The sequence below is a fragment of the Pygocentrus nattereri genome, chromosome 26 (genome assembly GCF_015220715.1).
Source record: "Pygocentrus nattereri isolate fPygNat1 chromosome 26, fPygNat1.pri, whole genome shotgun sequence".
NCBI classification, from domain to species: Eukaryota; Metazoa; Chordata; class Actinopteri; order Characiformes; family Serrasalmidae; genus Pygocentrus; species Pygocentrus nattereri.
In genome coordinates this window covers 8385513-8410484 of record NC_051236.1, presented here as the reverse complement: position 1 = coordinate 8410484, position 24972 = coordinate 8385513, and the positions used below count along the sequence as shown (strand labels likewise).

General features: G+C 40.2%; 1 protein-coding gene across 3 annotated transcripts in view; it reads right to left on the bottom strand.

The window, feature by feature from the left end:
- The window catches only part of pacsin1b (protein kinase C and casein kinase substrate in neurons 1b), a 39920-nt gene that overhangs the window by 3341 nt on the left and 11607 nt on the right, over positions 1-24972 (bottom strand). The window contains exons 1-9 of one of the 3 annotated variants that reach the window (XM_037535162.1): positions 22401-22539; positions 9148-9274; positions 8114-8270; positions 7607-7842; positions 6882-7037; positions 2749-2924; positions 2011-2131; positions 1606-1736; positions 639-829 (exon numbers count right to left, since the gene is read on the bottom strand). In XM_037535162.1, coding sequence (XP_037391059.1) covers positions 639-829; positions 1606-1736; positions 2011-2131; positions 2749-2924; positions 6882-7037; positions 7607-7842; positions 8114-8270; positions 9148-9207 — 1228 coding nt within the window. In that variant the 5' untranslated portion in view covers positions 9208-9274; positions 22401-22539. Of the gene's footprint in view, positions 1-638; positions 830-1605; positions 1737-2010; positions 2132-2748; positions 2925-6881; positions 7038-7606; positions 7843-8113; positions 8271-9147; positions 9275-12210; positions 12470-22400; positions 22540-24972 lie in introns of those variants that run through there. The other 2 variants (XM_017708402.2, XM_017708401.2) reach the window with 2 other exon arrangements.

Below are 24972 nucleotides of genomic sequence, written 5' to 3'. Positions count from 1 at the left end.
GCTTAATTTTAGATACATATAATTTTAAGTACATATCATTTTAATCAATATGTACTTAATCTCAGAAGTCTGGTTCTTTAGTTTTGCAGTGGAGTTACAAGGCTAATGGAGCTAACATGTTACCACCAATTAGCACTGTGCTAACTGCATGACTAAATCATTACACACTCATCTCAAACAGTGTCAAGTTGTTCCATAATAGAAATTATGGCATGCCCTGATGAGGACCACGAGAGCTGGCAGGAAGGTGGGGGTTTCTCCGTTATGGGACTAATAAGGGTCACTTAATCTTAATCTTATCTCATGTGTGCTTTTGTTCTACTGCTATTTCTTCTAAGGACTTTTAGGAGAGTCAACATTAAGTCTCCTGAGTCATCAAAGAGCAACAATTGAGCAATAAAACCTTCGCCTGGGCAGCCATTTGGAAGCCATGTTAAAGCCAGAAAGAGAAAAAATCTATAAATTTGATTTTTGGTCACATCTTTGTATCCTGCCTTCCGCCCGAAGACTGCTGGGATAGGCTCCAGCATCCCCCCGCGACCCTGACGGAGAAGCGGCTTAGAAAATGGATGGATGGATGGATCTTTAAGGGCGAATTCTCCCATTCAGTCAGTACAAATTCATGCTAGGCCTCTCACCTGCTCTGAAGCTGAGTTCATCCTGCTCTTGTCCTTCGTAGTCGTACAGCGCCCTCACCCGCACCCCTTTGCTCACGTCCTCCTCAAAAGGATTGTTTCCTCCATTTGTCTCAGCGGCCGGCTGGGCTGCAGGCTGCTCTTCATCTGACCACTCTGCTGAGTACGTCTGGTTCTTTTCATAACTGCTCACACTGCAAAATCAGTAAAATTAGTAAAATGGGAGTGTCTCATTAGAGGGCACCAGGGTAGAAGATCTTGGGCCCCCTAAATATGGGCAGCAGTTAAATGAGCTTGGAAAGTGCCAGGAAAAAACAGACTAAATTTATCGACAAGCATGTTCATAATACATTTGGACTGAGCCTCAAACTCTCAATCTAATTTGCCCTATCCTTTAGTAGTTGGGTGCAATTCATATTTAAGGTACATAGCAGTACTTCGTCCTCAACAGAAAGCATGTTCAACTTAAAATGTGAAAGAATGATGGAATACTTTAACTATAAAGAGAAAGATATTCCATTGGGATCCTTCCTTAAAATCTAGGCATGAGTTGAGGCCTCGCTGCTTCAATGTCCTTGTCCCTTAGTGGTGGAACAAACTTCCCACAGAACTCAGCCCTTTACAGTAACTCAGATCAACACCCAGGTTAACACCTTATTGCACTTACTTTCTGAATCACTTTGTCATTTCTCTTCAATCCTCCACATTTTAGCTTTGTTTTTATTGATTATTAACTTCTACAAACACAAGCCGCACTAAATATATTATCCTCTATGACTACAAGTATTTATTTAACTAGATCTATGGTATGGCTATTGTCCCTTAGGTTACAGATTCTCGCACTGTCTAAATGCTCTGCATTGCTTTGGCTTCCATTGTTTGTACATTTTATACATTACTCTGGAAAAAAGTGCCTGCATAAATGAATAAACGTAAGGATATAGTGCGCAAGAAAGATGTAGAACTCTACCTGCCCCGGTCTCCAGTGCGTGGCGTTCCATGATCCCCAGCAGCTGAGACGTGGGTGAGCGTGACTCCATCATGATTCTTCTTCACTTTCTCTTTCTTGCTAATGGAGTGGCTCAGCTCTGGGTTATATTCCTAATATAGAGATTATTCAGTTATTCATTCATTCATTAACTTCTACTGAATATCAGAAAAAGCATATCCAGTCAGCATGACTATTAAATGCCTATGTCATTGTTCTGAGATTCATTGTGACAAAATCAAATCTCACACCACTCCATGTCTCTTTCTTTATGTATAGCTGTATTTATAGAATGTTTTATAACTATATCCAGACTCCCACAACAGCGTACAGCACATACCATTAGGAATTAATGCACTGAATCCTTTAGGCCACAATAAATGTTACCTCAAACTGTGGCCAGTTCATATGCATGCCTGGGCCGTGGTTGTTGCTAAACCACTTGAGGTCTTCTTGGGCACTGGAGGACGTGATGGTTCGCTCAAGCTCCCGGTAGACTGTGGCATAGCTGTAGAAACAAAGAGGTAGGTTTTGACTTCTAGTCATCTTGATCTCATATCCCTGTTACCAGGTGTGAATATGTATGCATCAATATAAAGGTGTTGATTTGGCTGCAATTTTTGAATGTTAAAATCAGTTAGAATAATATTCACTGAAGTATGCACCCATTTTCTGACAACAATCAAATTTTAGGACCATTTTCAAACCTAAAAATCCCAAAAAACTAACAAACAAGAAACGTGTAGTGTGTTATTTTAATTGTCCCTCCCATTACTTGGCAGTGAGTTCCTCTGGGCTCATATTTATAATATATTTTCTGTTAATAATCACTAATAATCAAATTAAATAAAATCAAGGACAAATCTGAGATTTCATGATCAACTGAAATGTTTGTCTTAAAAAATCGTATCTCTACCTGTTACACCACTTAATCAAGTGCCCTACATTTGGTAATTATGCTTGGCAGAATGTATGTAGCATGAAGTTTAAAGGAATAACACATGCAAGACTGTATTATGCAAATGCAAGGCATGCTAATTGGGTCACATTATCTTTCATTCATTGTTTGCTACTACAGCACTTAGCACAAGCAGAGGACAAACAGAAGGCCAGCTCCTGGCTGACCTTTGGTTCTCTGTGAGGTTTAGATGGCGCTTGATATCCAGGAGCACCTCCCGTAGGAAGGCCAGTCTCTTCTCCTCGAACTGCTGGCACTGGTCAAATACCATCTCCATGTTCTCCATGTACTGTGGTGTGCACTTGCTCAGCTCGTCCAAAGCCTTCTCATACTTCTCTTTAGCCTATAACCCAGAACAGAGCACACGTATAAACACTCTACACAAGCTACATTTCAACATATATGCTTAACCTTTTCATGCATTGTTTATAACAGAACTGCATAAAAAGTGTTCATTTTCACCTCCCCCCCAATATAATTTTAAACTAGATGTGCATTTCCTGAAGGAACTGCAAGAGTGCTTGAAAAGAGCTGCAAGTGTGTGTGTTTGTGTGTAGGTGAACAAAACCTCCTTAGGTATGTGTCTGTTTGTGTGTGTGTGTGTGTGTGTGTGTGTGTGTGTGAGAGACAGAGATGTATGTGTTTGGGGGGGGGGGGCGGAGTCATTCAAATGAACTGTCACTCTGTTATTGTGCAGCTCTCAGTGGAGAAGCCTTGTTTGAGTCTGATTTGCACCCTCTGGACAAACAGTCATAACTCGGGAAATGTTTACTCTATCGCTTAACCAGATAGATGATGTGAGATAAGACCCCTTGAGGATTATTTTGGTGTAATGTTGTGTGTATTGAGAAGAAAATGTCTGTGATCTACCTCTGCACATTTTAAAGCACAATTACTGTTTATTTACTGAATTTAACTGAGGCATGCGCCCGCCCCCCAGACCCCCGACAATGACAGCTGTGAGAGCCAGCAGGAAGGCAGGGCCCAAACACCCAGCGGTGACGAACCTCGGCGAGGACTGCATAGTGAGAGCCGCGAGTGTTGTATGTGACTCAAGTGACACTCAAGCGGGAAGAGGAGGAGGACAACAACGGTGCCAGCAACGAGCAAGTCCCGAGCTCCACCGCCTGGGCCTCACCTCCGGTTACGCAGAGAGGCCGCTTCACTACACCTCACATTCGTCCCGCACGGCCGAATTGCCAGCTGGGGGTGGTAACGAGGAGGCGGAGCAGCGGGCTCTCATTCCCTCTCGCCTCAGGTGCTCATGCTGCCCTTAATGCGAGCCAGCTGATGCTGATCTGGCTGGTAGGGTGAGCGTCTTTAAAAAGAGCTGTGAGGGACCAGAGCGAGAGAGAGGGACGAGCAGCAGCAGCAAGCGACTGAGTGAAGAGCTGAAGAGCTCCAGTTCAGAAAGGGCTGAAAAGTCTAGCTAGCATAAGCCACTGAAAAGTGGCCAGCTTAACACAGTGTTGGTTTTGTTTGTTGTCTGTTTTGTGTGAAGTTGGGTGAAGTAAAGCAATGGCTGCGGCAGCACTGAAACCTGCCTCCAGCGTCCTCCTTGAGCCTGGGGTAGCACATGCAGTGCTACATTAACATACTAAAAAAAATTAGGAAATAATAGTTCAACATATCGCTGCTGACAGAACAAAAACTCATATCTCCAAAATTATAACTTCTACTTTACTTTCAATAAAAGTCAATGGAACCAGACCTTTTCCCAAGTATATTTGCCAATTCTGTTGGTCCATTGATGAATTCATGAAATTTACACACAATATAAAGTGCAACAGGTAAATCCTAATTATGTAAACAATTTAAAAATGTAAAAAATGGAGATTTTGTTACAACAGCAGCAATATTTTTATTATCTGTTTATGCTATACTCAGATATACCGACTTAATCCCTGAGATGTACAAGTAGTATTCTATGCAGTTTGGTCAGTTGTTGTATACCATCTACATATGTGGACAGTTTTCCTCACCTATGTGGACACCATGCATGATAGGGTTAATATCCACCCACGCTTCTTAGACATGTAATATCAACCAGACATCTATACCTACCACGTAACAAATAACATAATTCAGTATGGTCTGATCAGTTTATGATCTCACCATAACTGTAATGCTGTCTTGCCCGTGTATTTGTCTGTTTTCCTTCTTGATTAACTTTCCTCATGTTTCTGGCCAGGTTCTTCTGTTTTTGTCTTATTTTCCTGCTCTGCCCTTTTGCCATGCCCCTCACCTGTGTCTGATCTGTTGCCCCACCCTGTAGGTGCTCATTTCCCCCTAATATTTAGACGTCTTGTGCTTGTCCTGTTCCTTGTAGTTCCTGTAGTTTGCGCTCTTTGTTCTTGCGCTTCTTTGTTTCTTCAATGTGTAACAAATGTGTATTCAAAGCGAAGATCATTAGTTCTAATGCCAAAAGGCATGTTTCTTTGCACTGCCACGCTTTGTAGACAATATCTAGAACTTACTGCTCTCACTACGAATGCTTTTGGGACGATAATGATCGCAGACATGTTTATGAATAGTTACTTTATTGTCACTAATTTAATTCATTGCTCATACCCACTGTGCGCCCACAGCTCAATCGAGAGTCATTTGAGTAGGAACAATTTCAGGCCTGGCATGGCTAACTCCACTAAAGAGAGGGGTTAAGTGGTTATGATTGATGTAAGGAGACTGATGTTAAAGGCTAATGAATTGACCCCATGGTGCATCCGAGGGCTCGTTATTGAGCGGAACTGTGCTCTTTCATGTCGAGTGGGCCAAGGGCAGGACAGTGATGTCATGGTGCTCTTAGCAGACTCAGATGTGGCATCTTGATAAATGGTGAAATAAATGGCTTGGAGGATTTGCTTTACAGCAGAGTGATCTGCTGCTGCCTAATTGCCCTGTTTATAGTGTGAACTGCCAAGTACAGTCTTGTCATTTTCTTAATCAGCACTTAAGAGTGGAAGATATGTGACAATAGGGCTGCTTGATACTAGTATTGAAACAGTATTAGATAAATAATATTAAATACTGATTAAATTGCCACATATTACTTAAAAACAGACAGAATAAAACTAATTCCCTCTCCCTGCCTTTTTCCGAGTATACAACCGCCAACATGTCCGGCCGGACACTGAAGGATGACTAACTGTCGAGCCCTCCTGCTACCCACTTCAGACCAGCTGCCCATGCCCCAGCTACCGCCACCTGCCTTGGACTAGCTGCCCACCCTACACTGATGTTTTCATAGACTCCTAGCTATTACTACTACTAATACTACTGCTACTAATATTAGTAGTATAATCACTTGTAGGTAGTTTGAATAGAGGAGGATGGGTCCTCCCCTGCTGAGCCTGGTTCCTCCCCTGGTGAGCCTGGTTCCTCTCAAGGTTTCTTCCTTAGTTCTGAGGGAGTTTTTCCTTGCCACTGTTGCCCCTGGCTTGTTAAAGCTGTCTTTTCTGGAATTCTGTGAATCTGCTTTGTGACAACATCCGTTGTAAAAAGCGCAATACAAATACATTTGATTTGATTTGATACATATTTAAACTGTAATTTATGAAATATAATATGGCTTCATGTATTAGACGTGTTACATGCATTAGTGAACCACTAATATGACAAGGCTGGGTGCATTAGTAAATCATTTAAATTATTTGCTTTTGTTGGATTACAGGAACACCTTGAATCATTAAAACACTCAAACACTCATCTGAACTGTGACTGGTCATGATGCACACAGCACACTGTGACTGGTTCTCAGGGCTCATTTACATGTTGCTGCATTTCACCTATATCAGTATTGCCAAGATATTGCAATAACAATTAACAAACAACTAACTCTGCAGCCGTGACGAACGCAGCACTGCGCAAGTCAGACGACCCTTAGTTTGTTTATATAACTTCCAGCCTTGAACCACAAGTTATTCATTTTTCATACTCAACAGAAATGTGCACAGAACCCTCAAAAACTAAATGTAATATCAAGACTTTCACATGTAGTGTGCCCACTTTTTGCCTTGATTCCTTTCAAAGGTATTAGCAGGGATATCTTTCCACAGCTCCAAAGTTCAGTTTTAGAAGTTGGTTGCATTTTCTGCTTTTCACAGTCCAAATACAAACACATTCAGTAATGTTGATGTCTGGACTCTGGGTTGGTCAATACATTGCTCAAAGAAAAAGCTACACCTGTATTTCACTTTCTAACAGCTTCTTGACAGCTACATATCCTTTCAGAACTAAATTGTCTTTTCACAGTGAAAATATGGACAGAAAAACATCTGGATCTTTATTCTCTAAGGCTCACCTTCTGAACATCGTTTTTGCACTTGTCCACCTTCTCCTGAAGCTTTTTCTGCTGCTCTGCAGTGGCAGAGGACTCTCCCTTGCTGTTAGCTTCTCGAGTGGAGGCCAGCTTCTCCTCCTTGCAGGCCATGTGGTATGCTTTCTTTGCTGTTTCCAACTACCAGGAAAAAAGAGTGTGCAAGAGCTCAGTGATTAAAAATACGAGTTAACCAGTAACACCATCAAACATATTAAATGTGGACTGCATTTGTGTAGGTCTCAATTTTAAGAATACATTAGAAAGTGCTAAAGGACTACATTCCTGAGGTTTCAGGGTAGTGTAAGCCTGTTTCAAGGAAAACGGCAGACATTGACATTATTGAAATAAGGCAATTAGGGCCCTGGCTGCCAGCAGTAATTGTGCAGTGGCCATGTCAGATCCAATAAAGTATTGACTCAAATCTAGTAATCGTGCAAACATGGCCAAATTTAGGCCAATGGACAATTAACAAGGGTACAAAAGTGCCAGAGCAAAACAGAACAGGATGGTAAACACTGGTGGGAAATTAGAGAAAAGGAAAAAAGTGGCCAATTCCAAGAACCAGACCTGATTTCGATGAGAGAAAATATTATGTAGCCATGCAAATTAAAGGCCAAGATCTTTCACTGTAAAGGACAGCATGTTTCTAACCATGCTTTTATGAATCTGTGATAGAGAATAACAGCATATAACTGTATTTTCATCACCTCTTTGAGCTTTTTGGCCCACGGTTTCTGAGCCTTTTTGAAGCCTTCCTCTGCCTCTTTGGTCTCCTTGAAGCTTCCCATCATCTGTTTGTGGTAGGAGTCTTTCTGCCAGTTCTTCACCTTTTCCAAATCCTCATTCAACAGATTGTTCTTGATGTCTTGATGGAGCTCGCTCACCTTCTCTGTCTCTGCCATCACTGCGATCCATGCTCGCTCCACTGTCCCATACTGAGGCCCTGAGAGAGAGAAGATACTGGATTTGATAGTATGAGTCTGATCCCAATGGTCCCACTGAGTACTTCCACAGGTACAGAGGAGAAACCATTTAACTTAACAATTTAACCTACAGACTAAAATGAAAAGGGCGATAAACCTGAATTTTTCATCAATGCATCACAAGCAGCTTTCAAATGAGACTGTTTCAACTTCAAATTCATACAAAGACTAAACGCCATAAATGTAGGGAAACTTACAGTTCAGTATTTCATTTAAAACTTTATTCATTACCTTTTTCCACTAACTGTCTCCATCTCTTGGACCAGTCTGTTAGCTGCTGTGCATAGGCCTTTTCTATTTTGGCACGCTCCTGGATGCAGCTCATTAGATCATTGCAGAGTCGGTGACCATCATCGATCCGCTTCACTGTACGCTTGTAGTTCCCTACCTGAAAGACAGAGCAAAGGAAGGAGTAAAACGTGACCACCAAGACAGTAATTCCTGCTCACTACACAACAATCCAAGAAATGCTCATACAGTATGATCACTGAATTACAGTCACAATTTAAGATTAACCCCTATTAGTCCCACATCAGGGAAATCTCACCTCCGTATTTAACCCATCTGTGAACTGAAACACCACATGCGCACACTAGGAGGTAGTGAGCACACCTATCCACAGTGCCCGGCGAGCAGTTGGGGGTTAGGTGCCTTGCTCAAGGACACCTCAGTCACATACTGTTGCTTCTGGAGATCGAACCGGCGACCTTCCGGTCACAAGGCTGGTTCCCTGACCTCCAGCCCATGACTGCCCACTAGGATTAATATTGGATGTCCTTCATCCTGAATTTTGGCTATAATATATTTTAGACAGATACCTATATGATCCACAAATACAGATTTAAGATTGCTGCTACATTTTTTAGCTGTGCCAATGTATTTTTGTCCAATTTATAGAAAACAGTATGCCGTACAGCTCAGAAACTACATAAGCAAGCCCTTTTGAGATCGCTCCCTTTTCGTTTTCTATTTGAGATGAACAGTTTGATGCGTTTTGAGGCAAGTATGATGATTTAATTGTGCAGGATTCAAATTCACATATAATATATAGAAGCTTCCATTACTCGTTTGTCATATTAACCTTGTAGCATCAGATTAAATATAAAGAAACAAACTTCAGACACAAAACATGTATTGACTCATCAATTACAGTTGGTGTAAGGAGTAAACTGTTTAAATGAGATTTTTCAATTAACTCTCATTTTAAGCCTTAATATTAAATATTAAAATACTGATAAAATATCTGTTGTGAATAAGCAGCTGACCTCCCAGAAGCTGTCTGTGGCCTCATCAGGCCCTGCTGTCTCATCATAGGCACCGGACATGCTGTATGGTTTGGCAGAACAGGTTTGAGACTGGAGAACACTGCAGCACAGAGGACGTCACCATGCACTGCCAAAGACAGAAAAAAAAAATACAAGCAGCGTAAGTGTACTGTAGATGATATAAACCATATGTGTTCCAAAATTATTTGAACTTAAAGCTACAGAATGTTACATCTGGGGATTTGGAGACCTCTTTGGTGGAAATGTGTAATTGCACGCAAAGTGGGGAATAAGACTTTGTAACACAGGTTATGCTTCAGACCCCTTCCCCTTGAGACCCCCTCCCCGAGTGGATGAATCTGATGATTGTGTGTTGAAAGAGAATTCAAAGAGAACTCAGTTAAAACTTGGTGAAGGATGTGTCTTCTGAGGATGTGAGTGAATTATCTACAATTGTTATGATATCTTCATAGATATGTTGTTTGTGCTTCTGAGAACTAAACATCAAGCTGGACATTTTTTTTTTGCAGTGCGTGTGATGTTAAAAGGTAAGGATGTACAACATAGCATAACATACAGAGTTGCCCAGCAGCACCTTATTTTTATGGCATGGTTTTGTTTCTCCTGCTACTTCTATACATTTTCACAAACTTACATAGTGCTACTCTAAATAAACACCTAGAAAAACTTTTGAAAGCATATCATCGCTATCAGAAAACCTTTTTTTACAAGATTTGAAAATGGCAGCTGCTCTTTACATGAAATACTTTGGTGAATTACATGACAGAATTGCTCCAAAATTACCTGGACAAATATTGTTCCTTACGAGCTAAGAACATTTTTTATTTCTTCTCCTGTAAAGTCGACATTTTAGAGATGCAGGATTTTGTCACGACAGTTACAACAATACTATAAAGTTGATTTTACAGTAATGTACTGCAGTAGTTTACTGTAAGACTTTATATTGTGAGCTTATTATGGTGCTCTACTTTGCTGTTTGTTATAAATGTGATTAGCAGGGTTGCTCAAAAGAGTTGACTGGACTTTCATCCCTACTTTCTGTACCAAAGTACAGATATTTTAACCCAGTAACCCAAAGTTGCCTAAAAGTTATATATCAGCTTGAAACATTAGTCAACTCTAAACATCTCTCCGATGTGTATTTTATTAAAACCAAAGCCAAGTTATTAATCTACAGCCTCCCATCACAAACATTCCCTCCAAAGTGATTATATCAGCACATCACATTAATTGCCCTCTTTTGGCTAGTGGCACAACATGCCGGGGCTCTGCTCTTTAGTCCCCATAACTCTGATAATGGCTCATTGATTTCTCTTCCAGATCACTTTAGACAACAGAATGGATCGATGCACCTGTAAACACAGGGACCTGCATACAGTGGTGTTTCATTCACTGCTGTAAGACCACTGATGCAATTAAGACAATGCAGTAGATACACTGTGATGGAGTGACATTACGACACAAATTGAGAACTACTCATGAATAAGGTCTTAAACTCTTAAAAGCAAAGGTTCTACAAAGGTGCCATAAAAGAACCACCTTTGTTAGAGCAGAGATTCACAAAACTGGCCCTTAAGGACCCCCAAAATCCAAATTTTGCTTGATCCCAACTCCCAACACACATAAATAGAGCAAAAACATTTGAGAACCACTGCTTTATGGAACCAAAGGCAATTCTTCTCTTCCATCACTCCAAAGACCCCTTAATTTTTGAGAGTATTAATATGTCGCATTAATATGTCAGGAATAATTCCAAACAAGGTGCATCTGGACTTCTTGACTTTTCACCAAGACTGGCCTTTTAAAAGAAATCTTAATTATCATTTTGGTCCAGGTGGCTGCTTCAGAGAATGAAAATAAGAGTGCATAATTAGATCAGATGATGTAATTGACTTATCCACAACTGACAAGACAATGGTTTGTGATTTAAGAGCACAGAGGAGGCGTGGCTCTTTCCAGTGACATGTGGGGGTGCAATGCTCTTGTTTAATAGGGGCCAGCGGGGGAGGAAGGAGGGGCAACACGAGTATTTGGGTCAGCTGAAGCCGATAGGGTAACTCTCTTTCCAAAAGACAAAAGAACACAAGAGGAAAACAAAAGAACAAAATGAGCCATAACCTCATCTGGAAATAAAGAAAATATGGGATTCATAAGTAGCCGAAATAAAAACACAGAAGAGCCTCTGGCAGGTGTTGAAGCGTAGTGCATTTTCCAACCCCATGCTTGGCTAATCCACTCCAGTGGCCCGGGGGGAGCTTTTGTTCAGTAACTACAGGAGCCTCACTGGTATGGAAGACAAAAGCGTTGTAAGCGTGGCTGAAACATCCCATCTATTTTCTAGCTTATACTTAGCTCACAGCAAGTGTTCATTTCTCAGCTGCTACCAGCCTGAGGCAAAGCGAAATTAACATTATATCCAATAAAAAACACTGGATTAAGTTTAAAGCATTCCAAATGAACCAAACGGACCTCAAAGGAGGTGATAGAAACTGACGGTCCAGATCAAAACACTAAACAGAGATGGAAAACATATAAGAATCATTTCATAAATGTATTTGCAACAAAAATGGTTTTATGCTATTGAAAACAGTGATTTCAAATGACATTTTCTATCTAATCATACTTTCCATTTTGTTGTTAGCATTTTTTTAATTGACAAAGTGACAAAATCCACTGCTCGCATGAAGGTAATTTCATACACAGACGCATAATAAAGTAGTCTTCATAGAAAATTAAAAAAAAAAAATCATTTCCATAAACACAAATTATAACCACACACACAGGAAGAAATGCCTGCATGGTGCAGAGGAGCATGTGCCAGAGTGAGTCACGCGCCCCACAACTGCAGCTTTAGCTTTCACTTCATCACAGACAAAACACAACCCAGCACACCCAAACAAAGTGCCCCCCCACCAACCTCTCATTCCCTCTACAGACTCATTCATGGTCTGCTCTCAGACAGCAGAGGAGACAAAGAAAAAAAGACAAAGCTAAAACGTAGACCCTCAAGAAAGCTTTGCCATGGTGACAATAGAAGCTTACCCGCTCTCCTCCATTAGATCAGGGCAGGAACTGCCTTTAGATCCCGGCACATGGGGCTTCCCTCCCAACACCAATCAGTGCGACTCTCCTCTCAACACGCTCTTTATTGTTCTACTCCTCCTTCAGAGTAATCATGCATTCGCCCACCTCAACCCGTCAACTGTAAACCACTGGAGTGACCAAATCCATTCTGTACGGGGTGCGATAGGAAAACGGGGAATTACTAAAGCGGGGTTTTGTGGGTGTTGCTGCAAGGTTGTGTGTGTGCACACAGCTGTGTGTGTGTGAATGGCAGAGGGGGAATCCAATCACATTCTGCTCAAGCAATTCTGACAGCTTAGGGCGGTGGGCAAGTGAGGGGAGGGATGGGGAGAGAGCGAGAGTGTTTAAGGACAACTATGTTATGCATTGGTGAAAGTAATAATAAAATATAATAAATGAATTAAGCATACTGCAAATCTACTGATTATTCTGATGATTAATAGAGTAATCTGATTTGTTTCATAAAAGGCCAAACAACACAACATAGAGATGAAATTAGTGGGGAACACCATCCATTTTTCTAATTTTCTGCATATTTCCGTAATTGAGGTCTAAACAAAGTCATTCTGATGTGAAATGGTACATTGTGACAGGAGGTCACCATGTGTACATCATCAATGTTGCCTATTAAGATTACGTGACCCTTATTAGTCCCACAGCCGGGAACTTTCACCTCCGCATTTAACCCATCCATGAACTGAAACACCACATACACACTAGTGAGCACACACACACTAGGGGCAGTGAGCACACTTGCCCAGAGCAGTGGGCAGCCCTATCCACATCGCCCGTGGAGCAGTTGGGTGTTAGGTGCCTTAGTCAAGGACACCTCAGTCACATACTGTCGGCTCTGGGGATCGAAACGGCGACCTTTAGGTCACAGGGCTGGTTCCCTAACCTCCAGCCCATTATTGCCCCATATTCATTTGCTATCCAAAACAACTAGTTTTTACTATTTCCAAAATGACCAGTGAACTCAGACATGCCTTCTGAGTTTTGTATGAATCAAAACCTTTAAAGGTTTAAAGGTTAATGAAAAACAATAATGTTAAATTGTAAATAAGGTTTTTTTATGGACAATTTTCCCTTACAACACTCTGCATACACCCTTCTGCCATGAATGTATTTAATGAAATACGTTTTAGGCCAAAACCTTCTCTCAACATGTCTCAGGCATCAGGCAGTGTATTCATAACCATTTTGTGTGAAACCTTTCAGTAATGTAGCTTTTAGAGTCTTTAAACTTCTCAGACGCGTGGTTCCTATCACCACCTCCATGAAACATTTCGCCTCGTTAAGTTTCTCTACAACAGAGCATTTCGAATGAAACAACTCTGGATTACTGCGTTTACATGTAAGTGAATTAATTATGCAGAAAGTGTAAAAGATTGTTGGAATTCCCCTTTAATAATAACAAATCATAACCTGGGAAGCCTATAAAAAGACTGCAAATACCATAAATATATACATATAAATATGCTTGTCTATTAGGATCTATCTACTCCGTCCTCCTATTTACCCCCACCCCCTGCCCTGGACTGCCTGGGGACCCTAAGGACCAGGTTGGGAAACACTGACACAAGACAGTTATCATCATAAAAATGGCCAACAAATCATTGCAGATTAATTGAGAATATATGAATATATCAATTTAATAAAAACTCAGTAAATGTGATTCCTATATTATCCTATATTAGGAAAAATACGCAAAAGTATGACTTAAGTACTCATATTTGCTCTATAGCTGCTGAGAATATCAAAGCAGGAATCACACTGAACTTTAAAACACTGTGTCTCCTATCAGTACACTGCATGTGTGCATATATGGGTCTAAGGGTGATCTCCCCATCATTTAGCAGTTTTAGAGGTTAAGTATGTATGTAGGGATGAATATGAAGCAATTAATGAGAAAACTGCATTATTTAGATAAAATATTGGAAATCTGTTCAATTTCTCAACGCGTGGAATGAAGAAGCCCAATGGTTAAGTCATTTAGCTCAGTTATATGCCACGCCACTTTCAGATAACTTATCTCAAATTTCTCAGATGACGTTCAAAGTCTAAAAGCAAGAATGTAATGCTGCTCTTTATCTGCACCGCACAGCATTAAAGCAATACCATATAAGGTCAGTGAAGTCTTCAGTAAAGACAGTGTCAGGGAGGTTGCACAGTGCTGATTCTATAACATTGAAATTAAAGCTCAAAAAATCTTCACAACACGGATCGACATACAAGTCATATCTTATCGCTGCATCACCTCCTATCAAGCAAGTGACACGCATGTATAAGCACGCATGTATGTTTCTTGCTTCCATAGTATTTTCCTTTCAGTTCCATTATGAATGTGAGGAAATAATCATAAGAAGTATCTCTCAGTTATTAGAACAATAGTTGTGCTAAGTGATATATAATTAGTATGGGTACAGCAGTTTGGTGCCACGTAGTGACCAGAGTGAGTTTTATCAGTATTGATAGACATTTTGTGCACTTTAAACATGGTACCCATAACACACACACACACACACACACACACACACACACACACATTTTCTAAGCTGCTTCTCCTCTTGGGTCACAGGGCACCCAGTAACAGTCAGTTAAAATATGTGAAGTTTGATAAACAATTTAAAATATATAAGACCAATCTTTAGCAAGTTTCTATTCTAGAAATTTGACCTATATCTGGTTTGCGTGTAAAATACTGTCCCAAAATGTGAAAAAGTAAAAAAAAATATGAGTAGTAGGAGTGCCCAAACTTTTGACTGATACTGGGGGTTTTTTTTTTTTGGTCATACAAGAAATTTCCCACCAATATATACATGTATATTTTTGTCATTGGAGATTTTTGCATGATCAGCCCAAGAGAATGAATTTATTGGTAGGGGGACTGAAGACTAGGGGGGTGGGGGCATAGATGAGAGGAGAGTGAGAGCGCGTAGTGATTGATCACACTGCTACCATTAGGAAAGCGTAGGCAGTGAGAACAGACACACAGCCCAGAGGCAGCCAGGCCAGCCTCAGTAAAATTCCACTGCACCAGCACAGCAGCCCGAGCACGCCTGGAGCACCCACACCTCTCCACAAACACACAGCACTCGAAGTTCAAGCACATACTCAAAGAAAGCGTGCCTCTCCACAAACACGCAGCACTTCAAGCAAGAACATCCCCAGAAGGAAGCACACCTCTCTGCCTTCTTCAGCAACTTTTCCAGAAGATTTTAACTCTACAAATGCAGAAGAAATGTTAGACAACTGATAAAGACACAGTAATGAATAAATAACCTGAGAAAACTATAGGCCTGGCGGATATTAAGATTAAGTGATTAAGTGATACTTTTTTGATCCCACAACCGGGGAAATTCCACCTCCTCATTTAACCCATCCGTGAAGTGAAACACCACATACACACTAGTGAACACACACACTAGGGGGCAGTGAGCACACTTGCCCAGAGCGGTGGGCAGCCCTATCCACGGCGCCGGGGGAGCAGTTGGGGGTTAGGTGTCTTGCTCAAGAACACCTCAGTCATGGACTGTCGGCCCTGGGGATCAAACCGCCAACCTTCCGGTCACAGGGCCAGATCCCTAAATTCCAGCCCACGACTGCCCCCAATATGAACATTTTGTGGCCAACACGGATACAGTTTTTAAATTTTTTAAACTGCTAATACTGGCTGATATAATGTTATATTTATATTTTAGCTTTTCATTTTCCTAAACAGTGTAAACAATTATACAACGACTGATATGACTGTCAGATTTCAATTATCATACTTCCTAAACTGAAATGGCAGAAACTCATAGTCTAATTATTCTTTAGTTCAAATAAAGGCTAGGTGTTCTTAAGGGTAGGCAATTTGGGAAAAATATTCCATCACGTAACTTAAAGACATTAGCATTAGTAATGCCACATTTAAGAAGTATAGTCAAAAACTGTATGTACTTATTATTCAGCATTTCACATACAGCACTGCAATAAATCCAGTTAAACAGGACTAATTATGCTCTCTTTGTAATGAAACATATAGTAGGTCAGGGTTCATAGAGTATTGACGATATCAACAAAATGCTCAGAAAATGTATTGTTTATCACAATAACAAAATTTACCATGACAACAATACAATACTGTCATATTGCCCACCTCTAGTTGTTTTCATGCAAAATGTTAAAGGCTGGTCATCTTTTAAATATGTTTATGACACAACCATCTAAGGGCAATCAAGTGCTAACTATCTGCGTAACATCACCAGCATAAACGGGTTGTCAACATTGGTCAATAGTATCAGTTAACCAATATATCAGTTAGATCCTACTAAGAATTTTTAGAAATCTTTCTGTTCATCTGGTGTCAACAGCTTTACTATATACATAACAATGAGAACTATGGTGAAATGTTTCAGAAGGTGGAGGTCAGCTATCAAGAAAATCTAAAATCTGACCTGACCTCAGTGCCAAAAAAAGAACAGACCACACAAAATACTATAAAGTGGTTATTTCACATAAGCCCAAAAACGTCCCACAGTCCCAGAAAAGAAAAAAAGTGCATCACACAAAGTACACACCAACAATAAAGGGATTTTACTGCAGCATTTTACAAGGAGTTACAGAACTACGGGGGCAGTTGTGGGCTGGAGGTTAGGAAACTGGCCCTGTGACCAGAAGGTTGCTGGTTCAATCCGCAGTGGTGACAGTCTATGACTGAGGTGTCCTTGAGCAAGACACCTAACCCCCAATTGCTCCCCGGGCGCCATGGATAGGGCTGCCCACCGCTCTGGGCAAGTGTGCTCACTGCCCCCTAGTGTGTGTATGTGGTGTTTCACTTCATGGATGGGTTAAATGCGGAGGTGAAATCTCCCCGTCTGTGGGATTAAAAAAGTATCACTTAATAACTGAAATTTGGGGGGAGGACCATGCCTGAAACATCTCCTCCTCCTTCTAACGTCCTACAAATTCGACCGCCACACATGGCAGGCAAACTCACAAAATGGTAACCAGAAAAACGTACCATTTAGAAAACAAGGTATCAGTATTGGTATCAATATCAAACCAACTTCAATTATACTCAGATGCATCCAAGCGAACAGAGCTACAACATTCTGGTGAAACAGGAAGACCCAGGAAGTCACACCTAATATGTGTGACTTGACACTCAATAATCTATAATGACTCAATCCATATTATAACCTCTGTCACCCAAAGTGCTGCATCACTGCAGCGCACCCTCCACTGCAGCATTCATGTTGCTGCAGATCAATGCATCCAAGGTCACCAAAGCTGCTGCCCTATGCATCCACACTGATGGCAAAATGGGACCTGCTCCAACTAGCAGCTGCACAGCCTCCTCATCTCTCTTTCTCGACAGGGTATCGCATTCGTCATTACCTGACCAGGCCAAGAGCCGCTAACATACTTAAGCCGGTCCTGTTTCACAGCAAGACAGATAAAAACAAGACTTATGATCATTGTCTCTTCACATGAGTCAAGCTGTAGGTGCTAGGAGCTAAAGAGGGTTAAATGTGGGGTTCGGGTTTCAGTGAGTATTTCTGAACAACTAAGTCCATCGTCCTGGACCAAAGCTACACAGTTCCACTAAGTCCTAGAGAGTCTAGCACTGCAGCCCACATCATATCCACTCCTCTAAATATAGACCTGGCCAGTGATAAATTATTCAGGCCTTTCTGTTATCTGATAACTGGAGCAACCAACTCTGGACCGCCTGGAGGCACACAAGAGGTCAGGGTTCACTTCATTTGAGCCATGGGAGCCATCTTTGCTTCCTCATTCTGAATATCTGATAATGTCCCAATTAAGTTCTCTAAAGTGCTCTAAGGCGTAATGAGATTTAGCGAATTGAATGATGCAGCTGTGCAGAGATAACAATCGCATTCATCAGACGACTCTGTAGCTGAGTCTACATTTGCAGCATTGCTCTGAATGGATTGTATTCTCTAGTTTTCTGGCCCGACATGATGAGCAGGTATGAAGCATCTGCTTTCTGGAAAAACTGCAAATCATACAGTAATAAATCTTCCAAATTTTGTCTAAAAACAAAACCACAGAACCAGTTGCCAACTATTCTAACCATCCAGTCCTTCACAGTTCTTCCAATTGCTTCACAGAACATCACACTAAGGATTTAAAAGAGGCAAATAAATGAAAGGGGATGTCCACTAATCTTTCTAAATTTCTGCATAATAAAATGGTTCATATGCAAACAAAATCATTCAGAGCGGTTTGATGTGAAATGCCCTGTTTCTAGGGAAACCACTCAACGTGGTAGTGTTAGGAACCAGATGTCTGAAGCATTTAACGCTTCTAAAAGTGTCCGCACAGGAAGCTGCTAGAGGTAGGTACTATGACTACAATGTATTTTTTACATTCATTCATACTGGAGAGGTTCATGCAGGGTGTTGTAAGGCAGAGTAGTCACTAAAGAATTCATTGATCATTTTGGGTAATAAATAAAATGACTATATGTGTGTTGAAAAGTGACCACTGGATCCTGTCACCTCTACTGTCAAGAAATGCATTAGGCGGTAAGTTTCTCCACAATGGACCACGTCACATTATACCACTGTGTTTACATCTCAGCAATCAAATTATGTGGATATTTCAAAAATCACTGGAATTCCCCTTTGAGCAGGCATTTCTAACAATGCATCTGCATTCTGGAACAGCTTCAGGTTATAGAAGTATAAATCTCCAAAAAGACGGTGATAAAAGAAAATAATGTTTGTGACTAAATATTAAGGTGGTTTGCCAAAGCTATTCAAAAGAGCATGGAAACTAAAAATAGGGCTGTTGTCTAGCTTGTGCTATCAGCATAAAATGCAACTGTGTGCTTTGGACCAAGAGATGAATCTTTCTACCAAATAATGGGGTTTCCATGAGATGATGGGAGAGATGAAAAACAACAGAATTAGACACAAGCCGTATGAAATGTGCTCTGGGTCAACAGCTCAATATTTCTATAGGGTTTGGTGAAAGCAGCGTGAGCAGTGAATCCTGAGTTGTGAGCAGATTTCAGCTGGGCGAAGAAAGAATGAAAGGAAGGACAGCAGGCTTACACAGATGAGCTCCCTCAGTAGGATAAACAGGATGTCAGGCCTGTGATTTCATGACTGTTGCTTACAAATTCAAGGACGTGCAAAATCAATGGGATAAAATCACGGATAGCAGAATTAATGAAGTGAAATGCAGCACTGCACTTCGAACCATGAGTGACACTATTCTATCACGGTTGCTGGTTGTATCTTAAAATGCAAGGAGCAATGAAATCAGAGGGTTTCTTTGGGATGACGGAATGGATGGGGAAGGAAAATAGAGCAGGTTTATCTAAATAAGTGCTCAGTATGAAATGCACGATAAGTTTTATTCAAAAGGCAAATCTTTATACTAAGACCCGGCTTGAATTAGAAAATTCAAGAACATAAATCAACAGATTTCTTGAAGAAGAAGAAAGAAGAAAGGATGTAGAAGTGGAGTGGAGAAAAAGCCAATGTAAGTGTATATTTACTGCATAACTACGGAAGCAAGAAAGCGTTTAAATATGAACTAAATATGAACTAAAATTATGGGAGAGGAATGAAAAAGTAGGGATGAAAAGAGATACAAGTCAGATAAGCCAATGGGCTCTTTGCACCAGTGATCAGAATCTCCACAGCAAGCTTGGCTGTATTATCTTGAGGTCAAAATAGGACGATAAAAAATGGCTCATGTAACTCTGTGGGAAAATGAACACAGCTGAATGAAAAAGAAAGATGCAAATGAGCTATCATTCTAAAAACCACAGGAACATAAGCAGGTGCATAAGCCAAGTTAATAAAAGACAACTTAAAAATGATAAAAAGCCTCATTAGAAACTAATCATGTTCACTTTAAAGATTCACTCCAACGGTTTACATCCCTCATTCATTACCATTACTGTCATGGGCATTCTGTTGATTTAAAGGTAATGCCAGCTTAGCAAAGACATCAGGTTAACCACAGTATAAATAGCTCAGTGTCAGAAAAGCTCAAACAAAAGTTGCCTGACCTTCTCTGACTCCCTTCGTCTGATCATGATGTAATGTTCCTCTTCACCCTGATACCTAAAGCAGCTATAAATAAACAAGAGTGCCACAAGACACTGAAACACAACACTTTAAACCCCTAACTCCCCAAATCTGCCCGCAGCTCTACAAAATGCAGCACAACATATATTTTCAATGATCCCCAGGCAGAGTTATTGCCCCAGCTGCCTACTCAATCAATACAGAATTGATTAAAGCAAACCAGAAAGGTGACAGCAGAGAAATAGCCAAGGAACCAATTACCTGACAAGCAGAACTTCACCACACCCTCGGGAGAACTGCTCAAATGTCAGAGTAGAAGTTTCACATTTGAGGCCTAGATGAATAACAACTGAAGAACATAAAAGCCCTAACTGGAACACAAACAACTTGCGTATTTGCATAATATGCAAAACACACAAAATATAGCAAACCACTATTTACATAGATGACATCTGAACATACTTGTTGAAAATATCTTCATCCATCTAGGGCTTCTGATAATCCTGCTTCTCTTTGTTTGGCCTTGGTATTTAGAAACAGGCAAAAATAGAATCTCGATACTTATGTTCATCTTACACAATACATATAATTAATATTTTCGTTTTCTGAAGTTGGAAAAGACACACTACACTAAATTACACTAATTTAAAAAATCGCAATCAAAAACAATGAGCACAATGAGTTTTTATTCCACCATTCACAAACTGAGCTACTTTTAGTTTATTATTGCCGTCATAAACAACTGCATCACTTTAGAGACTCTTTTAAGTGTGTTTTCAATGAAATATGCAGTTGGTCAATGTTGTTTAATAAATATTAGAGATGGCACAGTATAACTTTGTCTTTTCTGATATGATATTAAAACACTGATGCCAGTACTAGAGATGCGCTGACATTTTGGCCACGGGAAATGTTCATCCCAAAATGGTTGAAAGTGGCGCTTTTTACCATTTAAATTTTTATTAAATGCTAGCTTTTGACATTTCATTGCAGACCTATTTAATCATGTACTTTTTTGGCTGAAAGAGTAAAAAACAGCTCATCTATACAGTCCTGTATGCCTTTCATGCCTTTTAGTGTAACTGATTTATGAAAATCGCTGAGGAAAGTCACATAAATAATTCTAATAATCATACTAAGTCACATAAATAATATCAAGTATTTTTTTTTGGTAATAAATATGTGCATTCATTAGATCCTGATGAGGTTAATGGCTGTTTCTAAACCAAACACTAAAGTGACTTGCATGCTAACAGCGCCCCCACTGGAGAAACTTCAGACTGCTGGGCAGGAGCTCCAAAGCCATGTCTATATGCTTTATATATTAAAAAATGAGCTGATTTCCATTATTATAGTGGAGGTGCGGTGGATTTCAGCTTTAGAGGCCTTTGTGAAACCATGAAATATTTTACTTTCATAAGTTTACAACTATTATTTAGCAAGCTGTTTAAAAGTTAAAGTTGTTCTTTAGTTTGTAAATTCTCTTTCTGGAAATGGTCAATATCTCCTTTGAAGCACCATCGGTATTATTACGTTAATTGAAAAGTATAAATTAAGTGGCAAATTGTATATATGAGAACCATTTCTTTTGGATTTAAGCTGTATGTCTTGAATTTTGGTTCTGGTTTTGGTTAAGAATCAATACCTACACCTTGAAACCTTGATTATAGTAGTAGTGTTGAGTACTTTTGATCATAGCCTACTTTTAGATGCTCATCTTCAGTGTAGTACTTCAATTAAAAATAGCTCATTTAAAAGCTTAGTAATTTTAAAAGAAAAATAATGGATCGATATTGACTGATAATTATCAGCATAAAATCACATGGACAACACGATACCATGTAAGTGTAGGTTACAGGACATGATTGGATCAGGTACTTTTTTCCCTCCTATAACCCATCCAGCATTTTCTGCTGACATCAGCACAATAGCAATACCTGGTTCCAGATCAGTAATGTCTAATGATAATTCCTTTTGACGATATACACAGAAAAACTTAATGTGACATATTGTCATATCACCCTCACCACTGTGGACGCCACACTGTTCATATCAAATCTAAATACAACTGTCTATGGAGAAATGATGCCTCACCTGAGGATTCCAGGCTAAAAGAAGCTCAGCAGTTCAGGCTGTTGAGTGATACTCCACATAGTGCAGATGTTTTAATAGATACAGTAGAACTCTGCTTAATGCCACACCCTGCTGTCAATGCCACACACGCATAAACACATATCCACACTGGACTTTGACAATGCTCTCAGGGACATACCAGCCCATCAGTTATTAACAGACAGGCCCCTCCTAGCCATAAACTCTGAGTCTCTTATAAAGACGGAGCTAAACTAAAAAAAGAACACTCCTTTGTGTAAAACATCACCTCATCTCTTCCAATCTGAGCATGTACCATATAAGTCAACTGCAGATCATCACTAGTTCCGCCTGTTAAACAACAACATGACATCACCACTGAAACCCAATAAATCACCTGTAAAAAAAGGTCTGAATTATTCATGTAATATATGATAAGGAAATTAAATGTGGAGTGTTAAACAATGATTGATCATTAACCAGAGGAGCCATCTACCCCTAAAAACATAGAAACACAGGAATTAATGCATAACACTGATCATAAAAGACAACTAATGTCTCAGGCTAACACACATCTCCAGTGTCTTCCTGGTGCTGGGAGTCATAGTCCCCATATGTAAAAGCTTGATGTCTTAATGTAGTTAGGTCACAACTGAAGTTTGAGGGGAGGAACATGTCTGAAAACCCTCCTTCTTTCAATCTAACGCTCTATGAATTCTCAAGGTGTTCTGTTCCCCATCGCCACCTCCTCCCTTTTCCTCAGTCCTACTACAGCTGTGAGGGGGGTTTGGCCATCTAGCTACAAGAGGAAGCTGCCCAGAACTCCAACCCAAGTTCTCAGAGTTCTCCCCTTCCCTCAATTAGTCTTCCCTCATACTACCACCACCATGTTGCAGGCATGGTCTGAACTGAAATTGTATTTGCATTAGTGTATTTGAATATTGGAACAAAACCTCGTATCTCCAAAATGAGAACTTTACAGGAGAAGGGAAAAACATACTCCACTTTTTTGTCATTTTGGGTCATTTATTTTGGTCCTTTCGTCATGCAATTCACACACAATATAAAGAATGACGAGTTCTTTCAAATGATGTCAAAAACTGAAAAAAGGTTTTGTTCCGATCGCAGCGATATGCTTTTCATGATATATAATGAGACAGTAATGTACATTTTCCTCTTATATGCTAAAAATATGCAAGATAGCGACAAAATACATATACATACTGCGATTGTGATGTGCCTTTCAATAAATTGAAAACACAGATCTTTAAAGTAGTACAGTCGGCAACATGCCCATGTGAGGAACTCTGGGTCTAAGCCTGCGCAGTCTGATGCTGTTGCTTCGTCTGCCTTGATCCAAGTGCCCACTCCTCAACCGCCTTCCGGACCAGTCTGACCACCTGACCAGTTTCCTTCTGTACTAAGCGCTGTTCAAACCTCACCTGCCTGCTTCTGACCCTCCTGATGATGCTGTTGCTGATGCCATTGCCTCACCTGCTTTTCCCCTTTTCTGTATTTTAATGTTTTATACCTAAATGAAAGCCTTATTATTACTATATTGCACTTGTGTTATTGCTTTGGTATCTGGTGTCAACCAGAGAGGATGGGTTCCCCTTTTGAGTCCTGGTTCCTCCCAAGGTTTCTTCCTCTTGCCCTTAGGAAGTTTGTCCTTGCCACTGTTGCCACTGGCAAGACTCATGGGGGCTCGGACTTGGATTTTTCTAAAAAGCTGCGTTGTGACAATGCCTGGTGTAAAAAGTGCTATATAAACAAACTTGGACTTGACTGTTTTCTTTACGGGAAAAATGAATTGAGCTCTCAAAAATCTGTGCTACTACACGCAGTGGTGAACAAAAGTTGATATATTTTGTCCTCTGCACAATTTTCTCTGGAATATCACTCGATCCTCTGAATTATGAGGTTGTTAAATAGCCTAAATATACAACTTATCAAAATTCTCCATGCAACCAATCATCTCAATCAGCAGGACAGTTAGCTAGCTTTAGTATGCATATAGCAACTTTTGCATTCTTACTTCTTCACAACCTTGTAATTTAGAGGATACAGTGATTTTCGGGGCTAAAACAATGTATGCAGGACAAAACATATCAGGCTTGGAACATTTTCAGGTGCAAAAGCAGGTTTTTGAAAAAATCATCATTCATGTCTCTCGCAGAGAAAACCAGCTTCGACCTGGAGTTCCTTATATGGTCACGACGCCAGCTACAGAATGATGCACAACCTCAGATGTCTCTAATATAACGACTGGCCTGTATTGTTTTCACCAAAATGAGTTACCCATGTTGGATCAAGTGAATCTTTTTAACCATTAAAACACCCACAGAAGCTCATCTGGAGCACCTGGTGTTGTTCAGGATGAACAAAGCTCACAACAATTTTATTGTGCTGTATTAAGGGGCTAAATACTAATGACTTCTTGTATAACTATGTTTTATCATCTGCCTGTAAAGCACTTTGAGCTGCCACCATTGTGAAAAGTGCTATATAAATAAAAATGATTATTATTATTATTTGCATATTGCAGCCTTCTGCACTATATACCAGTATCACAAAA